Consider the following 17,603-nt stretch of genomic DNA (forward strand, 5'->3'; position numbering starts at 1 on the left):
GTTGCTCATATTTTTAGTAGAGAAATAACGCAAGTTTTCTGACACATGAAAAAAAAAGGATAATAATATCTTCTTATCTTATATGATACAGACGTTACGTCAAAAAAAAGAAGACAATGACGTCCTACGTAGTGAATGTATGTACTAGATCCGCGGGTTTCTAATCAAACAGTTTAAAGGTCAATTTCATTTCGTTTTTTTTTTTGTACCTTTCCCTTATGTGGCCCGCGACACCAGTGTCGGAAATTAAAAAGGGCCCGCAGGTCGTATGTTGGGCATCACTGCTCTAGTTCATTTACGTCTCCCCCCCCCCACCCCCCGGGTTATAAGAGGGAAAAAAAAAACTCGTAGATCCACAAAATTATTTGTTTAGTAAAAGATACGCTGATGCAGTACCAGCTGGTGACTGCATTAAAATTTGTCAATATGTACGGCTTCCTCTTTCATTCCATCAGAGGCGGCCTTAGCGTTACGTAGGGGTCCAGGGGCGAGCGTCATTCGGGCCCCCCCCCCCCCCCCGGGCGAGGGTAATTCGCGGGTTCGGTGAACCGTAAGCGTAGACTATGTATACAGCACCGCGCAGTGGCGTAGCTAGAGTATATGATGCCCGGTGCGGTAGCTCCTCACGATGCCCTCCCCCCAAAAAAAAATCTAAATAAATCTGCAAAATAACATGTATCCATTGTTAGAGTATTGCCAGAACACAAAAAAAAGCAACTAGACAAAAAAAGATTTTACTAGTAAGTCTTACGTGCCTTCTTGCTAACAAAAGTATCAGTATTTAAACATCATCTGAAAAGTCTTCAAGCCAATCTCCAATGTCGTAATGTCTACAGTATATTATTCTTTTTTTTTTAAACTGAAAAGCTGAAGGGAATTGGATCTTAATACATACTGGGATAAAGTTTGATGCCCCTCACAGCCTGATGCCCCGTGCGGCCCGCACCACCTTCACGTGGCTAGCTACGCCTCTGGTACCACATCACGCTAACGGACTAGTCGCGTCTTATAGTTAAATAGTACATTATGTTGGTTCTGCACTAATGGCCGTTTGACTATCTACTAGTTCTGCAGGGAGGTCATGAGTTTATTCCCAGATATTATGTTTCCTTTAATTAACGTAACTACTGATTCAAAAACATTTTGGACGGAAATGTATGTTTGTCACCTTATCAAACTTTATTTCATGGTTTTAAAAAAAAAGAATTACATGTACATTGATAATAATAATAATAATAATCTTTATTGTCCGTAAGGAAATTGGTGTTATAATTTGTTCAGTACACCAAACAAAAAACATTATAACTATAATATATAGACTCACTAGACTCACTCATAATTTACATGTGAAAAGTTTATATCATATTATTTCTATTTAAAGATTTGAATGCCAGGGTAATAAAAAAACAAAAGAGTTTGTGTCTGTTTGTCTTTGCTATCGGTGTCTTGTATCTCTTTTGTGATGGTAAAATCACAAAATCCTGACACAAAGTTGTTGTCATTGTTTATTTCAAGAATCTTTCAATAATAACATCATTCTGAATCGGTTTACTGTTATAGCTCTTTAATTAAATGGTACATTCGAGGTTAGCTTATTGTAAATTTAAAAACGACATAATAATATATAAATTGTTATAGAATATTCGTACTTTATATCTATTCATATATTCGGATACAGAAAGTCGGATACGAAATTCTAGATCTAATTTTATATAAGTAAATCTGATATTTTATATTGTTCAATTATTAATAAGTCAAAGGGCGACTAATCTGTCAAAAGTCAGGATCTTTAGCAAACACGGGTCATGCCCTCGATAAACAAGGGAAGTTGTTTTTAACCTACTCGAATAAACCAAATTTTAAGTCAACATCATTATTAAATTCTTTGATACTATTACAAGGAACAAATTTGTTATGGTGAATATTTTTCTCTATACATTAAAATAAAGGACCAATGTTAATGTGTATGTACTATGAGATGGTATGTGGTGTAAAATGTCACATGAACATATAATGTTTTAGAATGTATGTGTATGTATATGAGATGGTATGTGGTGAAAAATGTAACAAGAACATATAATGTTTTAGAATGTATGTGTATGTATATGAGATGGTATGTGGTGAAAAATGTAACAAGAACATATAATGTTTTAGAATGTATGTGTATGTATATGAGATGGTATGTGGTGAAAAATGTCACAAGAACATATAATGTTTTAGAATGTATGTGTATGTATATGAGATGGTATGTGGTGAAAAATGTAACAAGAACATATAATGTTTTAGAATGAGATGCTTATTAAGTAACCCAGAGCTGATTTCTCGTTTTTTGGCTGTTATCAACAGGTGGGTGTTATCAACAGGTGGGTGTTATCAACAGGTGGGTGTTATCAACAGGTGGGTGTATTTTGTCACTGTGCAGTCCTCCTTGTAGCCCCCAAATACTCGGATGCATTTTGTACTTCAATGGCTGCGATTTAAAAATAGAAAATAAGCAAAAAAGATTGATTTTAAAAAATGTTGCTAATCACACATATTTATTATTGTTAGTCTAGATCTATTACAAATTTAATGATGATCCAAAACTATTGCTACACATAATATAGGGTTTCAGCTTTGTTTTTTTTTTTTAAGTATTTTTGTATTTTGTATAAATTTATTCTAGTATGTTACCAATTGTTTTTGTTTAGCACTATTTCATGCATTTAGCTTGCTCAATGCCCTTTGATTTGTCTATTACAGTTAGCTAAGGGGGTGGTTGAAATGGGCTTATGGGTGAATCTTACCGCAATCGCTTTTTAAATGAATAACAAATTTGTTCACTCATAGTTCAAGCCTCATCAAGGGGACTAATTCAACTAATACCACCCCATCTATCAAGTACGATTTCTTTCGATTGTTTGATACCGGTACCAAATACAATAATTAATTACCAATAGCTAATTAACTAATTGTTTGTTTTTTTATTGATTCTTGTTCTGTCAGTTGAAAGAAATAATTGTGCGAAATTTCAAATTGATCCGAGGTTGGGTGCGAAAAAAAATAACGTGTACAAACTTTTTAACAGACAGAGTGAGTTGATATAAGCTTTGAACAAAGTAAAAGTATTAATTATCCACAGTACAAAAAGATAGTCTTTAGCTACTTATTAAGTAAAGATTGTTTTTAAAAAATACCTTTAGTAATTATCTCACTGTAACTTCCTACCTGTTGCTTACTTGACTGAAGGATAGACATTTTGTTTTCTCTTTGTTTGGGGATTTTTCACTACGTAGTACTGTAGGAAAGCTTTGGTAGCATTGTAGCCTCGCTAGTTGACAGAATGAATTGATAGTGATGAGAAAGATAAATGAATCTCTCTGTCTCTCCCTCTCTGTCTCTCTCTCTGTCTGTCTCCCTGTCTGTCTCTCCCTCTGTCTCCCTCTGTCTCTCTCTCTATATATCTCTTTCTGTCTCTCTCTGTCTCCCTCTGTCTCTCTCTCTCTATATCTCTTTCTGTCTCTCTCTCTCTCTCTCTGTTTGTTTAGCGTTATAAGGACAAAATCTTATCATATCTTATAAGTTAAAGACTTTCCTTCAAAACAGAAGATAATTACGTCCCACGCGTATCCATGCGTTAATCTTGTCGTGCTTGTTCATTAAAGACTTATACTCTGCTAAGTCATTAGTTTTCCTGGCTGATTCAGGCAACAGGTACCATAATGGCAATAGGGGAGAAAGAGCACTTGTACGAATTTGTCCAAGCATATGAAAAGCCTGATCTGGAAAACACTTGGCAGTTCAACTTAGCTATAGATCTAGAACTGCTTGTTTGAACCCTCCAATATCATCACGAACAAAGACCACATCACGAACGAAGACTACATCACGAACGAAGACCACATCACGAACAAAGACCACATCACGAACGAAGACCACATCACGAACGAAGACCACATCACGAACGAAGACCACATCACGAACGAAGACCACATCACGAACGAAGACCACATCACGAACGAAGACCACATCACGAACGAAGACCACATCACGAACGAAGACCACAATACGAACGAAGAGATTAGAAACAGGATTAATACAGTAATTGGACGCCACAATGACCTGTTACCCATTGGCAAAAAACGTAAGCTCAAACTCTATGGCAACATCATAAGGTCTTCTGGGCTCGCAAAGACCTTCCTTCAGAGAACAGTAACAGGAAGAAGAAGAACAGGAAGACGATAGAGAAAGCGATGGGAAGAGAACATCAAACAATGGACAGGTCTGTCATTGAATGAAATTGTATCCAAGGCAAAGGGCAGGGAGGAATGGAGAAAGACGGTTGACAGGTCTTGTATGGTGTCCCAACGGTTCAACTGACTAAGGGATAGGTGAAGGTATCACATACGAAGACCGCAATACAAACGATGTAATTAGAGACAAGGATTAGTACAGTGACTGGACCCTCAACGATGTGATAACCAATGTCAAATAAAACTCTATGGCCAAGGTTATCGGAGCTCGCAAAGACCTTCCTTCAAGGAACGGCACCAGGAAAAAGAAAGTGAGGCAGACGGGTGGTAAGACAACATAAAAGGACGTTCCCAACATTGGAAATGATTCTATCCAAGGCAAAAGACGAAGAAGAATTTAGAAAGTCAGTCGCTCTGATGGCACCATCGTGCACGTTGAGGTGAAGAAAGCTTATTATGGTAGATTATGTAATTCAAAACAGGTCGATAAGAACGTACATATTGATAGAACGTAATACTGTCTCGGAAAATTCCTAAACTACATAAATAAAAAATGATGCTTACTTGTATTAAGAACTCTCTGTCAGCATCTTCCAGGGTGTAGTCCGAACTAAAGACATATCCAGTGTTCACCCCAACTGTGCGGTCTTCGTCACCTTTCTAGATAAAAAACTTTATTCTGATAAATATGCATTATTTTTTTTATTTCGACACATATCCTATACTCTTAAACGAGCGGTTCATATATGTATGTAAGGGTATATGTATGTGTATGTATTGGTATATGTTACCGGCAAAGTGTGAAATTCGGCATTCAGTCACAGTACGAAATGAATAGATGATTGCTCGATTGCCTAATTTGCCTAGGTATTCTATAAGATGACGAATACTTGCTTGGGTAAACTAAGAAAAGTTGTTTGAAAAGGATCTTCTGCTTACAACATTTAGTTTGCAGCTAATTAAAGCATTTCACGATTTGCCTGTAGCATATACATCAGCTGTAAAGTTAGTCTCGCAAATTGTATTCCAAAGGTTTTTCACGCGTCTCCACTTTCAACGTATCTACACGTGCAAGCCTACAATATGTCTAGAACTAGATCTATATTGATTTGATACGTATGACACTAGCCAGTACAGGCCTAGTAGATATCTAGATCTATATTGATTTGATACTTATGACACTAGCCAGTACAGGCCTAGTAGATATCTAGATCTATATTGATTTGATACCTATTACACTAGCCAGTACAGGCCTACTAGATATCTAGATCTATATTGATTTGATACCTATTACACTAGCCTGTACAGGCCTAGTAGATATCTAGATCTATATTGATTTGATACCTATTACACTAGCCAGTGCAGGCCTAGTAGATATCTATTCTAGATCTATATTGATTTGATACCTATTACACTAGCCAGTACAGGACTAATAGATATCTAAGATCTATATTGATTTGATCATAACGGTATGACACTAGCGGGCATACCTTGAGATGGGCAGAGGGCATATTGGTCAGTATAGTATTTCCTAGCGTTAAGAAAAACTGGCCCACATTCTCCACATCTGCTCTGCTATATCCCTGGAATCTCTCCTGAAATAAACAACAATGCTCAATGTTTAGAATCTTTCTGATCTTACATCCTGGTGCAATGTGTGAGTGATACTAGTAAGATTAGTGAGACTAGTGACTAGTGAGACTAGTAAGATGAGTGAGGCTAATGAGACTTGTGACTAGTGAGACTAGTAAGATGAGTGAGACTAGTGACTAGTGAGACTAGTAAGATGAGGGAGACTAGTGAGACTAGTAACTAGTGAGACTATTAAGATAAGTGAGACTAATGAGACTAGTAAGATTAGTGAGGCTAGTGAGACCTGTAAGATTAGTGAGACCAGTAAGATTAGTGAGATTAGAAAGAATAGTGAGACTAGTAAGATGAGTGAGACTATCAAGATTAGTGAGACTAGTGACTAGTGAGACTAGTAAGATGGGTGAAACTATTAAGATGAGTGAGACTAATGACTAATGAGACTAGTAAGATTAGTGAGACCAGTAATATTACAAAGATTAGTGAGACAAGTGAGATTAGTGAGATTAGTGAGACTAGTGAGATTAGTGAAACGGATGTATGAACGTACATTTTGAATGGTTAATTGTAATATTCTGTATTATTTAATGCACTTTTTAAAATACTAACGATATTGTTATTAGTATTACTATTATTATACTTTACACTTGTACTTAGCTGAATGTCTTTTTTTTTTTTTTTTTTTACAAAAAAAAAAATGAACTAAAGGCACTGTGAAAGCCTACCTGCATCCTGATACCATGAGCTTCGATGAACTGTATAAGTTCTCTAAAGGCAATCTGTTAATGCAAAATACATAAATACAAATAATAGATAGATAAATTGGATAGATAGATAAATTAGATAAATAGATAGATAGATAGATAGATAGATAGATAGATAGATAGATAGATAGATAGATAGATAGATAGATAGATAGATAGATAGATAGATAGATAGATGGATAGATGGATAGATAGATAGATAGATAGATGGATAGATGGATGGATGGATGGATGGATGGATAGATAGATAGATAGATAGATAGATAGATAGATAGATAGATAGATAGATAGATAGATAGATAGATGGATGGATGGATGGATGGATGGATAGATAGATAGATAGATAGATAGATAGATAGATAGATAGATAGATAGATAGATAGATAGATAGATAGATAGATAGATAGACAGACATACAGACAATTTTGGACGTTCCTAGCACAAACCTCCCACTTTACTACAAAGAATGGTAGAGGGCAGGTTTCAAACCTAGCGCCATCAAAACGACATTCCTGAGAGCATGCCATGCAACCAGGCGGCCGAGGCAGCCATCGTGTTATTAAGATGGCACAATTTTTTTTCAGAGTTTTAGTAATTGAGAGGGTTTTAAAAAAATTCAGCAAATTATAAAAATGAGATTTAAACCTTTACCTTTCCACTGCCGTCCTCGTCAATTATTCTGAAGGCTTTGTCCAAGCTAATATTTGGTCCGAACAACAAATTTGAATATTCATCAGGAAAAAGTTGTTTCTAGAAGAATTGATTTGCGATTAGAAAGTAATGTAAAAAAAAAGTCATAAAATCTTTATGTCTATTTTTAGCTCATCCTTTCTGTTATAACAGAGTGTAGTGTTAATTAATAATGGTACTTACTATAGGATACATTATGTACTACTGACTACTATAATGGTCGACTTGTAATTAAGTTGTAGGCTACATAACAACTACATAATAAGATAAGTAAATCTTCTAAACAATATCGCGGAAGGATCTATATTACTTGTTTCACTCTTTCGAGGCCTCTACCACACTCATAATGAATAACATATTTGTTAAGTATGTGAGGCGCGGTGGCTGAGCGGTAAAGCGCTTGGCTTCTGAACCGGGGGGTCCGGGTTCGAATTCTGGGATTTTTAATTTTGGGATCCTTGGAAGCCCCTGAGTCCACCCAGTTCTAATGGGTACCTGACATTAGTTGGGGAAAAGTAAAGGCGGATGGTCGTTGTGCTGGCCACATGACACCGTTGTAAACCGTGGGCCACATAAATAACTATTAGCTACATATTCTACCCTGTAAAGGAACTGTTAAGTATGGCTATTTTTTTTTAAATTAAATTGCTTTTGTATTTATGCTGACAAATGTTGATATTGCCAACTCTAAAAGTGTTTGTAAACAGAAGTCACAAAAGTTTACAAAAAAAAGTTAAATCTAAAAGATCCACATTAATAACAATAATGACTTTTTTATATTTGTTTTCAATAATTGTATTTTTACATATACGTTTCAATTTTATATTTTCTTCTTAAAATATTATGGTTTAATCAAGGCTAAAATAAAAACAAACTTTAATTTGATTCATATTAAAGATCTACCAAATGAATTACTTCCCTTTGAACACCTAAATGTTAAATATTCGAAATTCATACAGGTTATTGAAAAACATAGCAGGAAGTAAAATTATTATGCTAACTTATTTTCAATATATTTAAAGTGGAAAAATTGCTAATTGGGCTGCCTGACAGTCATTCAGACTTTACCAGAATATTAAAAATACAATTCTGTTTCATGTGTAAAACCTTTGGTATTCCATTGACAGCTTAATATATATATCGAGATCTTACGAGTAATCTGCACAATAAGCGCAGCATAGTCTAATTATTCTAGCTGCTATAAAGGATTTTTTTTTTCTTTCCGATAAATAATAGAGTGATTATAATTTTTAAGTTGCCAGTTTAATAACTATTCTTTTGTTGATATGATATTTGATTTTTATTGGCACAAGGGCACAATTTACAATGTCGTGTACTTAATCTTTGAACAGTGGCGTCACTAGGGTGGGTGTCACCCGGTGCGGTCAGCTCAGGGTGTCACCACCTCCTGCCCACCCCTTTTAAGAAAATCCCTTTTTTTGTTGTTGCAAAATAACCTACGTTATTTGATTGTTCAACAACTATAAAATGAGTGTCTATTAAATTTTAAAATTCAGTTGTTTATTACAATGTATCTACAGTTCACTGGGTTTGTGTAGTTATGTGAAACTCTGCACTCATCCTTCATCTTTGGCATAATTGCCATTAATCTATAGTTCAATTTCGCAACAATGCAACTATAAGTAAATTACACTGTTGTTGTTTTTTTCTGGATTTCAAACTTATAAACTTATCATCAGCCCAGGGGCGGACTCGGTGTCAAAATCGGCCCGGGCATTTCTATAAAATTCGGCCTACAAATTCTCTATCATGTGATGGGCATCCATTTTGGGTGTATCGGTCCTTAAAAATCATTGTTAAGTTTGATAATGTATCGATATGTATGCATACAGTGAATTCTATATCTTTATAAGCAATATAGCGTCTTTTTAAATCAGCAATTATGTAGGCCCTAAAAAGATGAAGCCTACTAGTAGCACTGTCTACATTCTACATTTTATTTTCGGAAAATGTGTTCGGTTAAAAGAGTATTACACTGTAATGCCTATGAAAGACTTAATATTAAACACGACACTCAGATGTCCTTTTATAATAATAATAATAATAATAATAATAATAATAATAATAATAATATAATAAGAATATTATAAAACCTTTAACAACTTGATATGTGCCATAGTGACTTCGATCAGGACATTTCGGTGGCCCTACCGGCCCATTTGGTTACCGGCCCACCGGGCATTTGCCCAAATGCCTATATAGCCAGTCCGCCCCTGCATCAGCCCCATCAAAGATAATTCCTTCAGCGATCTCATTTTGAATAAAATTCCCCTTTGTAAAAGTGTCATTTGTTCCTTTGTCTAAAAAAAAAAAAGTTTTTTAATTTTAATTGTAAAAATACTTTTTCACATGACACCACATATCAGCAGATAGTATGAGACGGTTGAAGGCTTTGTAAAATGATTTAGAAATATTTTTTAATGTCTTTATAGTGACATATGAATCATGCACTGTCAACTTTTAGTTTCTTCAAGAATAACTTTCGTTGCTTTTAGATCCTTTTTCAGTCTTGGTATTTCTGTTGGAATGTCGCCTTTTGAAAAATCATCATTTACGCCAATATCTTGAAACTAACATCTACAATATTTCGTTGGTTGTTGAACTAAAGAGTTTTTTGGTTGGACTGCTCCAAATTTATCTGCTACATCAATGATTGCTTCCAGTAGGAGTTGAAGCTCAGAGTAAAAAAATAAAGATCAATGCACATAAGAATGAACCATCTTTTTTTCTTCTTAAATTGTATACCTCCTCCCTGTACTCCTCCGTGGTTCCAGGCAATGAAGCTGCTTTTTCATATCTTCGAGCTCCACATATACTTTCAAGCTCAACCTTTTCTAGACATTATAAGATAATTAGTTGATCTCATCAGCTTTTTTGACTGCCTTAAAATTGTATGACTTCAGATTTTTTTGGTCAGTGTGTGCTATGTCAGGTGTGCTATGTTAGGTGTGCTATGTCAGGTGTGCTATGTCAGGTGTGCTATGTCAGGTGTGCTATGTCAGGTGTGCTATGTCAGGTGTGCTATGTCAGGTGTGCAATGTCAGGTGTGCTATGTCAGGTGTGCTATGTCAGGTGTGCTTTGTCAGGTGTGCTATGTCAGGTGTGCTATGTTAGGTGTGCTATGTCAGGTGTGTTGTCCAACAAGATACAAAGGTGCCACACTGACCTTAACATCTTTTACGTCGTTTGCTAAAACATTTATAAACTTTGTACTTTCAGTTATTGGTTTCATCCACATTACATTTCCATCATCTCAGGGAAATTCTTTATTCAATAAAGACTCGTTGTTAATATGGTCACAAAATGTCAAATATTCTGCTTTAAAAGAAACAGTCCGTGCAATATTTCCTTCCATTGTTTTTCTTCTTTACATCAATCATAGCAACGACTTTCTTGTCAATTGTATTTCTAGCCGGATGTCCTCGTTTTCCAATGTTCCAATCCAGATGAATTCTTCATACGTCATTTAATATTCCAATTTCGGACTTAATTTCAACCACACGTTAAATTAAGTTACAAATTTCTATTTCATTTCAATGCAGTTAGTTGAAAATAGTCGTCAACAAAAGAATACAGCTTTTTGCTATTAAGTGACTAAATCGTCCCCTTTAGGAAGCACCAGAACCATTCTTGGCACTAGCCTAGAAGAAAAATCCCCTAAAATATTCAAGTATATCATTCGACTGATACATTGTAATATTTCCTTCATCTTGGCTACAGCTTCTTTTACAGTAAAAAGAAATCACAATGACCACTTATTTTACTTTCCAATTCTACGAAATTTACATTATTTACATGTGAGATTTCAATGATATTTTATGCCTGAAGAGTGTCGTCATTTGTTAAACAGTGACTATTGGTTGGCATCCTGATATTATGGTGCTAGCTACAAATTCAATGGATTTAATTAAAATTGTTTTTGAATCAAAAGCAGTGTTGATATACATGAATGCATCTGGTATACATCTGAAAGTAAGGTTTCTCCTTTTTCTTGTGACATTAATTATGATATAACATTTAAAACATCATCTGATTTTATCTGACAAATAGTAATTGTAAAACTCATGAAATAAGCAATATTTAATCTGGTCATTTTTATTGACACGACAAAAAGAATACAATTACATGTCACTAAAAACTATAAAAATTGAACAAGTATGAATATAGAGGTCATGTAAACATTTGTTATTGTTGCTTTTATTTGTTGTCTTTTGTGTCCATCTACATCAATAAGATTAAAGATAGGCTATTGGACCCTAACCCTAATTCCGGGCTCACATAGGTCTCACCAGCCACACGAGGAGGCATAAAACCCCAGCGCAAAGCCCTCAGCCCCCTGGATGACAAAGTGGTCATCATCGAACCACGATGAACGAACTATATATATATATATAGGCTATTGAATGTAAGTACAGAAGACGATCCATCGATTCATATTACTGAACAATGTTTTGTAATTGTCTTTGCCTATAACACAATTTACAACTTGAATGTTTAGATGAAATAAAAACAAAACTAATATAGGCGACATGTTATCCAGAGGATGGATGAAGTCAGCCTTTATTAGAAACAATAAAACCTTATTGTAAGGCTAAATATGACGCGCCCATTTTCAAGGAAGAGCGATTGTAAAATAAAACAAAGTGAAAGATGGTCGTCAGGAGTTATCAGCGGCATGGTCATAAGTATTCTAATCGTTCTCATCTCTTAAATGATTTCTACTGTTTAAGTGGAGATGAAATGACCGGGGATAAAGTGACCAAGGATGAAATGACCGGTGGATAAAGTGACCAAGGATGAAATGACCGGTGGATAAAGTGACCAAGGATGAAATGACCGGGGATAAAGTGACCAAGGATGAAATGACCGGTGGATAAAGTGACCAAGGATGAAATGACCGGTGGATAAAGTGACCAAGGATGAAATGACCGGTGGATAAAGTGACCAAGGATGAAATGACCGGTGGATAAAGTGACCAAGGATGAAATGACCGGGGATAAAGTGACCAAGGATGAAATGACAAGGGGACGAATTCACAGGGGATGAAATAACTGGTTACCCTCAAATTAAGGACCATGGGTCTTATCCGGCTAGTATATATATTTACAGACATGAATATATATAATGTTTTTGTCTTCCAAAAGGTAATTCAGCATTTACTTACATCCTGCAATGCTTTGGTCAATTCATCTTTAGTGATAAACTCTTTATCTGTAAGATTGTATCTTTTCAAGGCCTGAAAAATATGAACCAGACCTATACAAATTTCAATCGCAAATTTCAAAAAATGCATGTACTAGTATATCTCACGTTTACAATTTTGTAACAAAGCCAAATATTTAAAAAAAATACTTAAAAAAAAAAAAAAAGGGTTGCAATAAGGGAAAGAACTGCACATTTACAGCCATAGCTATCAATACTGTAAAATGTATCTGCCTTATTCTATGGAGGCGCGATGGCTGAGCGGCAAAGCGCTTGGCTTCCGAACCGGGGACCGGGGTTCCAATCCTGGTAAAGACTGGGATTTTTAATTTCGGGATCTTCGGGCGCCTCTGAGTCCACCCAGCTCCAATGGGTACCTGACATTAGTTAGGGAAAAGTAAAGGCGGTTGGTCGTTGTTCTGGCCACACGACACCCTTGTTAACCGTAGGCCACAGAGACAGATGACCTTTACATCATCTGCCCTATAGACCACAGGGTCTGAAAGGGGAACTTTACTTTACTTTTTTTATTCTATAACAAATAAATTCAATTTAGTACCACTAATTAATTAATTATTTATTTATATTTTCTATTATTGATTCATATTTTGTTTGGGACAATGAAAAATTGTTAAAAGTTTCAACTTGATCGGAGAATGGAAAGAGAAAAAAAAACATATACGAGATATGTACCAGGCAGACAGACAGACGACAGACAGACGGAGTTAATACTAACATTGATGAAAGCGTCACTGGCTGCAACTGTTCGGCCATGTTCTCTTTCCGCATGAGTAGCCATCTTTCGTTTCTTTTCTCTTGTCCTGTAAAGGTTTCTTTAGTTGTAAACAGTTTTTAACGTAACATTTGACACTTTCTCTTCTAACGTAACATTTGGACACTTTCTCTTCTAACGTAACATTTAGACACTTTCTCTTTTAACATAACATTTGGACACTTTTTGTAGCGTAACATTTGGACACTTTTTGTAGCGTAACATTTTTAACATTTTCTTTTAATTTAACATTTTGACACTTTCTATCAATGTAACATTTTGACACTTTCTTTTAACGTAACATTTGGACACTTTCTTTCTTTTAACGTAACATTTTGACACTTTCTTTTAACGTAACATTTGACACTTTCTCTTCTAACGTAACATTTGGACACTTTCTCTTCTAACGTAACATTTAGACACTTTCTCTTTTAACATAACATTTGGACACTTTTTGTAGCGTAACATTTGGACACTTTTTGTAGAATAACATTTTTAACATTTTCTTTTAATGTAACATTTGGACACTTTCTATCAATGTAACATTTTGACACTTTCTTTAACGTAATATTTGGACACTTTCTTTTAAAGTAACATTTTGACACTTTTTTTTAATGTGTTCATACGTAAGAAAAAGAAAAAAAAAACTTTTTTTAAAGCCAGTGTCTACTCTTTTATACAACTTATAAATTATTTTTCTTTTATTTACTAATGAATGTTAGATATTTTTTAAAAATGGACCTGTTTCCATGGCAACCAACCGGCTCTACTTTCCCCCAACGTATGACAGCTACCCATTAGAGTTGGATGAACTCCTGGGCGTCCTAATACTCACTCATAAAGCTTGGTCTTTTTGGATGGTGCAGGCGGATCATGGGAGCCTACCCGTTGTTCTAATTCAAACCGTAAGAGGTCTGACTCCTGGTCATCGTACTGAAAAACAAAAGTGACACAACTACCTATTATGAAACTACAAACTATAAGTAAATGGCTGAAATATTATGTCGATTATATTGTTGTAACCCTATTCGCGACGCAATAGGGTTAACTGTGTTAGCTGACAAATGTGACACAGGCCAGTAATACAGTTTAGCGTGCTATATTGAAGGGCAAGGGACAGTACTGGCATGAACTTTGCACGTGAATAGGACCCGGGTTATGGTCATCTGATCATAAGCCTGCGTGGACGAGAGACACATTGTGTGTAAGGCAGTGCAGTTCAAGACAGGGCAGCGAGTAGACCGGGACTGTTAGTCTGCCATGAAGTCGGTCCTGGTGGAGTCCTGAAGTGAATGTACGAGTCCAGGAAGAGACAGAAGAGTTTATTAGTTTAGTACGGTGATGTACAGTATAGCATTTTTAGTGTTGATGTATTGCCAATTGTGTCATATTGGCAGCTCTAATTGACCATTATTAAAGTACCAGATTATTTGGAGCCTTGTCGTCAAGTTCTTGATGTGTTGATGTGTTGTTGTGTGTTTAGCAGTGTTTACAGAAGGCCTGATTAGGAGAGATCGTAACAATATATTATATTACAGCATATTTTAAAGTCATTAAAAAAATAAAATCTTTGCAAAATTCTTATATTTACTATAAACAATATTACATCCACGCAACGGAGGTTACCTCTCTAGCCTACGTGGATGTCATAAAACGGGATCTCAAAACAATGAACGTTGATACTGACCATTGGGAGGACATAGCCCTAGACTGCAGAAGATGGAGAGAGACGGTGATCAAGAAAGCTATGGGCAGCATAAAAACCTGGACCTCACCTCCGGAAGAAAAGTGTGCCATACGAAAATTGACCGTCTCTTCCACCACCACCAACCCACCTTAACCAGCAATATTTGTGGACTACGAGTGTCTCTCCAAAATAGGGTTCCACAGTCACATGAAAAAGTGAGCAATGAGATTCATAACAAATGAATATTCACATTTGACTAGAGTAACACCTTTAGTAAAATCACTAAATTTAGAAAGCCTTCAGGACAGAAGACTTAAAAGTAAAGTAGCAATTATACATAAAACACTGAACCCTAATCTTCCAATACAAAAACAAAATTTAATAAAATACTCAGAAAAAAATACAGAGATAAAGGCACATTCCTCGTCCCATATGCTAGAACAAATTTGTACAAGTGCTCCTTCTTCCCTAGTGCTATTAGAGCATGGAATGGGTTGCCTGAGCTAGCCAGGAAAACCAGTGACATAGCAGAATTTAGGTCATTGGTTAATATGCATGACTAAATGCATGGCGCGTAGGACGTAATCATCTTCTTTTTTGAAGTAACGTCTGTATCATATAAGATAAGATAAGTGTTCGAGATGAACCATTGTCGCTGCATATCTTCAGTGCTCAGGCTAAATGTGACCTACATATTTTGCTAAATCCAACGTAGACGTTCTCTGCCGAACGTTGGCTGATTTGAAATTTCTTTTCGCCGTCTACGCCTGTCTTCTTTTAATTTAAAAAAAATATTATTTTGTATCAGTTCTTTATAAAGTATATAATATATATATGTCGGTGGCTGAGCGGTAAAGCGATTGACTTCCGAACTGGGGACCGGGGTTCAAATCCTGGTGAAGACTGGGATTTTTAGTTTTGGGATCTTCGGGCGCCTCTGAGTCCACCCAGCTCTAATGGGAACCTGACGTTAGTTAGGGAAAAGTAAAGGCGGTTGGTCGTTGTGCTGGCCACATGACACCCTTGTTAACCGTAGGCCACAGAAACAGATGACCTTTACATCATCTGCCCTATAAACCACAAGGTCTGAAAGGTGAACTTTACTTTTTATATGCTGCCTATTATGTTGCCTAAGAGCGTCGGCAATGTGTGGAGTCGATCATCTGTGGACGCATCTGAACAGGGACATAACTGGCGCTGATTTGTAAGCGAAGTCTTTTAACAAAATTAAAATGGTTGAGCCTTAGGAGTCGCCTGCTCGTGTGGCTTAGATACTAGGCCCAGCGAAACTGCTCTTACTAACAGGTGAAGGGGGTGAAGGCGGATACCTGCCACAATATATAACATGCATACATTTTTTCACTTTTTTTTTTTCTTTGGTAATCGCAAGCCCCATCTAACGCAGTGTATTGAGCAGTCGCGCGTTACTGCCTCCGGGTATGGCGGGCGACAAGTGTGTCCAAACCTCCAGTTCTGCGTGTTTTGTGTAAGTATGGATGTTGTCAATCAAGGACAGAAAGCAGGGGCGTGCTGGCAAGTTGGGAAAACGACAGGTGGGTGACAGCTAAATATCTGGTACCTAAGTACAAGTCGTATTATATATTAGCTCTTTAGAGGAAAAAAATAGTTTCACTTTTGGAACAAATTGATTCTTGACCGAGATTTTGCAATGAATTATGCTGGAGAACCGAGTTGCCAGTGTGTATGTAAATATATATGATAAGAAAAAACTTTTGATCATTAGCAAATTCCCTTTTCAACTGTTATCAGTTTTTTCCTCTGAATTTAAGTTCAAACTCAAGTAATCCATTCGCGCGAATGAGATCTAACCCTCTAATCCAATTGCTCCCCATGGCGTGAAGCTGTGAGAGTCGGAGTCACGAGATACGCAGCAAGGAGAGTGGCCAGTGTGAAAGAGCGCCGAACCAACAAAAAGCTGAGAGAAGAAGCAGGCCTATCTGCAACTGACCAAACCTACCGGTGCCACGTATGCGGGCGGCTTTTTAAAGCGAGGATTGGACTTTAAAGTCATCTTCAAGTTCATAGGAAATGAGATATGTGCTCATCTTCGACCACGAAGGAGAAGCTATAGTCTAGCACATTTTTCTATACACTTGTAGTAATTCCATCCCTTGCAAAGGCCGCAAAATATATATTTGAGGTCCACAGAAAGTCCACTGCCTAGGACAGATGTAGAAGGGGAAAAGAAAATCTAAATCAACCACGGGCGTAGCTAGGAATTTTCCATTGTTTGGGGGCCCGGTGGGCCTTGACCTCTTTGGGGGCCCCTGCATTTTGCGTAATATTTAATTTTTAATGTAAAAAACACTAATTTCGCCCCACCACCACCCCCGTGAAGTGGGGGCCCCACACTGGCGGTCAATGGGGATGTGGACAAATATGCAGTTTGTAGCTGGGGCTGCGTAACCACGAAAAATACTGCATTCCTCATTAATCTTCAGACTCGAAGATAGCCTTTATAAATGAATGCCTTGTCGTGTGATATCCGCTCCGGACTGTCGTTTCGGTGGTTCCGGGGTTCGAACCCTGCTGACCTCTATTCCCTGACCTTCGGCGGGAGGTTGGAGTTAGGATGTAATCATTCTGAAGGAACATCCGAAATTTGTAAAAAAAAAAAAAAAACA

At 36.6% G+C, this 17,603-nt stretch overlaps 1 protein-coding gene across 3 annotated transcripts in view; it reads right to left on the reverse strand.

Annotated features, from left to right (window-relative positions):
* Window positions 1–2,381: 2,381 nt before the first annotated feature.
* The window catches only part of LOC106052941 (uncharacterized), a 28,282-nt gene continuing 13,060 nt past the window's right edge, over window positions 2,382–17,603 (reverse strand). For all 3 annotated transcript variants that reach the window (XM_056008884.1, XM_056008886.1, XM_056008883.1), the window contains exons 10-18: window positions 14,107–14,204; window positions 13,236–13,320; window positions 12,462–12,533; window positions 7,238–7,336; window positions 6,548–6,601; window positions 5,723–5,827; window positions 4,797–4,892; window positions 3,208–3,310; window positions 2,382–2,470 (exon numbers count right to left, since the gene is read on the reverse strand). In XM_056008884.1, coding sequence (XP_055864859.1) covers window positions 3,215–3,310; window positions 4,797–4,892; window positions 5,723–5,827; window positions 6,548–6,601; window positions 7,238–7,336; window positions 12,462–12,533; window positions 13,236–13,320; window positions 14,107–14,204 — 705 coding nt within the window. In that variant the 3' untranslated portion in view covers window positions 2,382–2,470; window positions 3,208–3,214. The remainder of the gene's footprint in view (window positions 2,471–3,207; window positions 3,311–4,796; window positions 4,893–5,722; window positions 5,828–6,547; window positions 6,602–7,237; window positions 7,337–12,461; window positions 12,534–13,235; window positions 13,321–14,106; window positions 14,205–17,603) is intronic.

Source organism: Biomphalaria glabrata, chromosome 13 (genome assembly GCF_947242115.1).
Source record: "Biomphalaria glabrata chromosome 13, xgBioGlab47.1, whole genome shotgun sequence".
Classification (NCBI taxonomy): domain Eukaryota; kingdom Metazoa; phylum Mollusca; class Gastropoda; family Planorbidae; genus Biomphalaria; species Biomphalaria glabrata.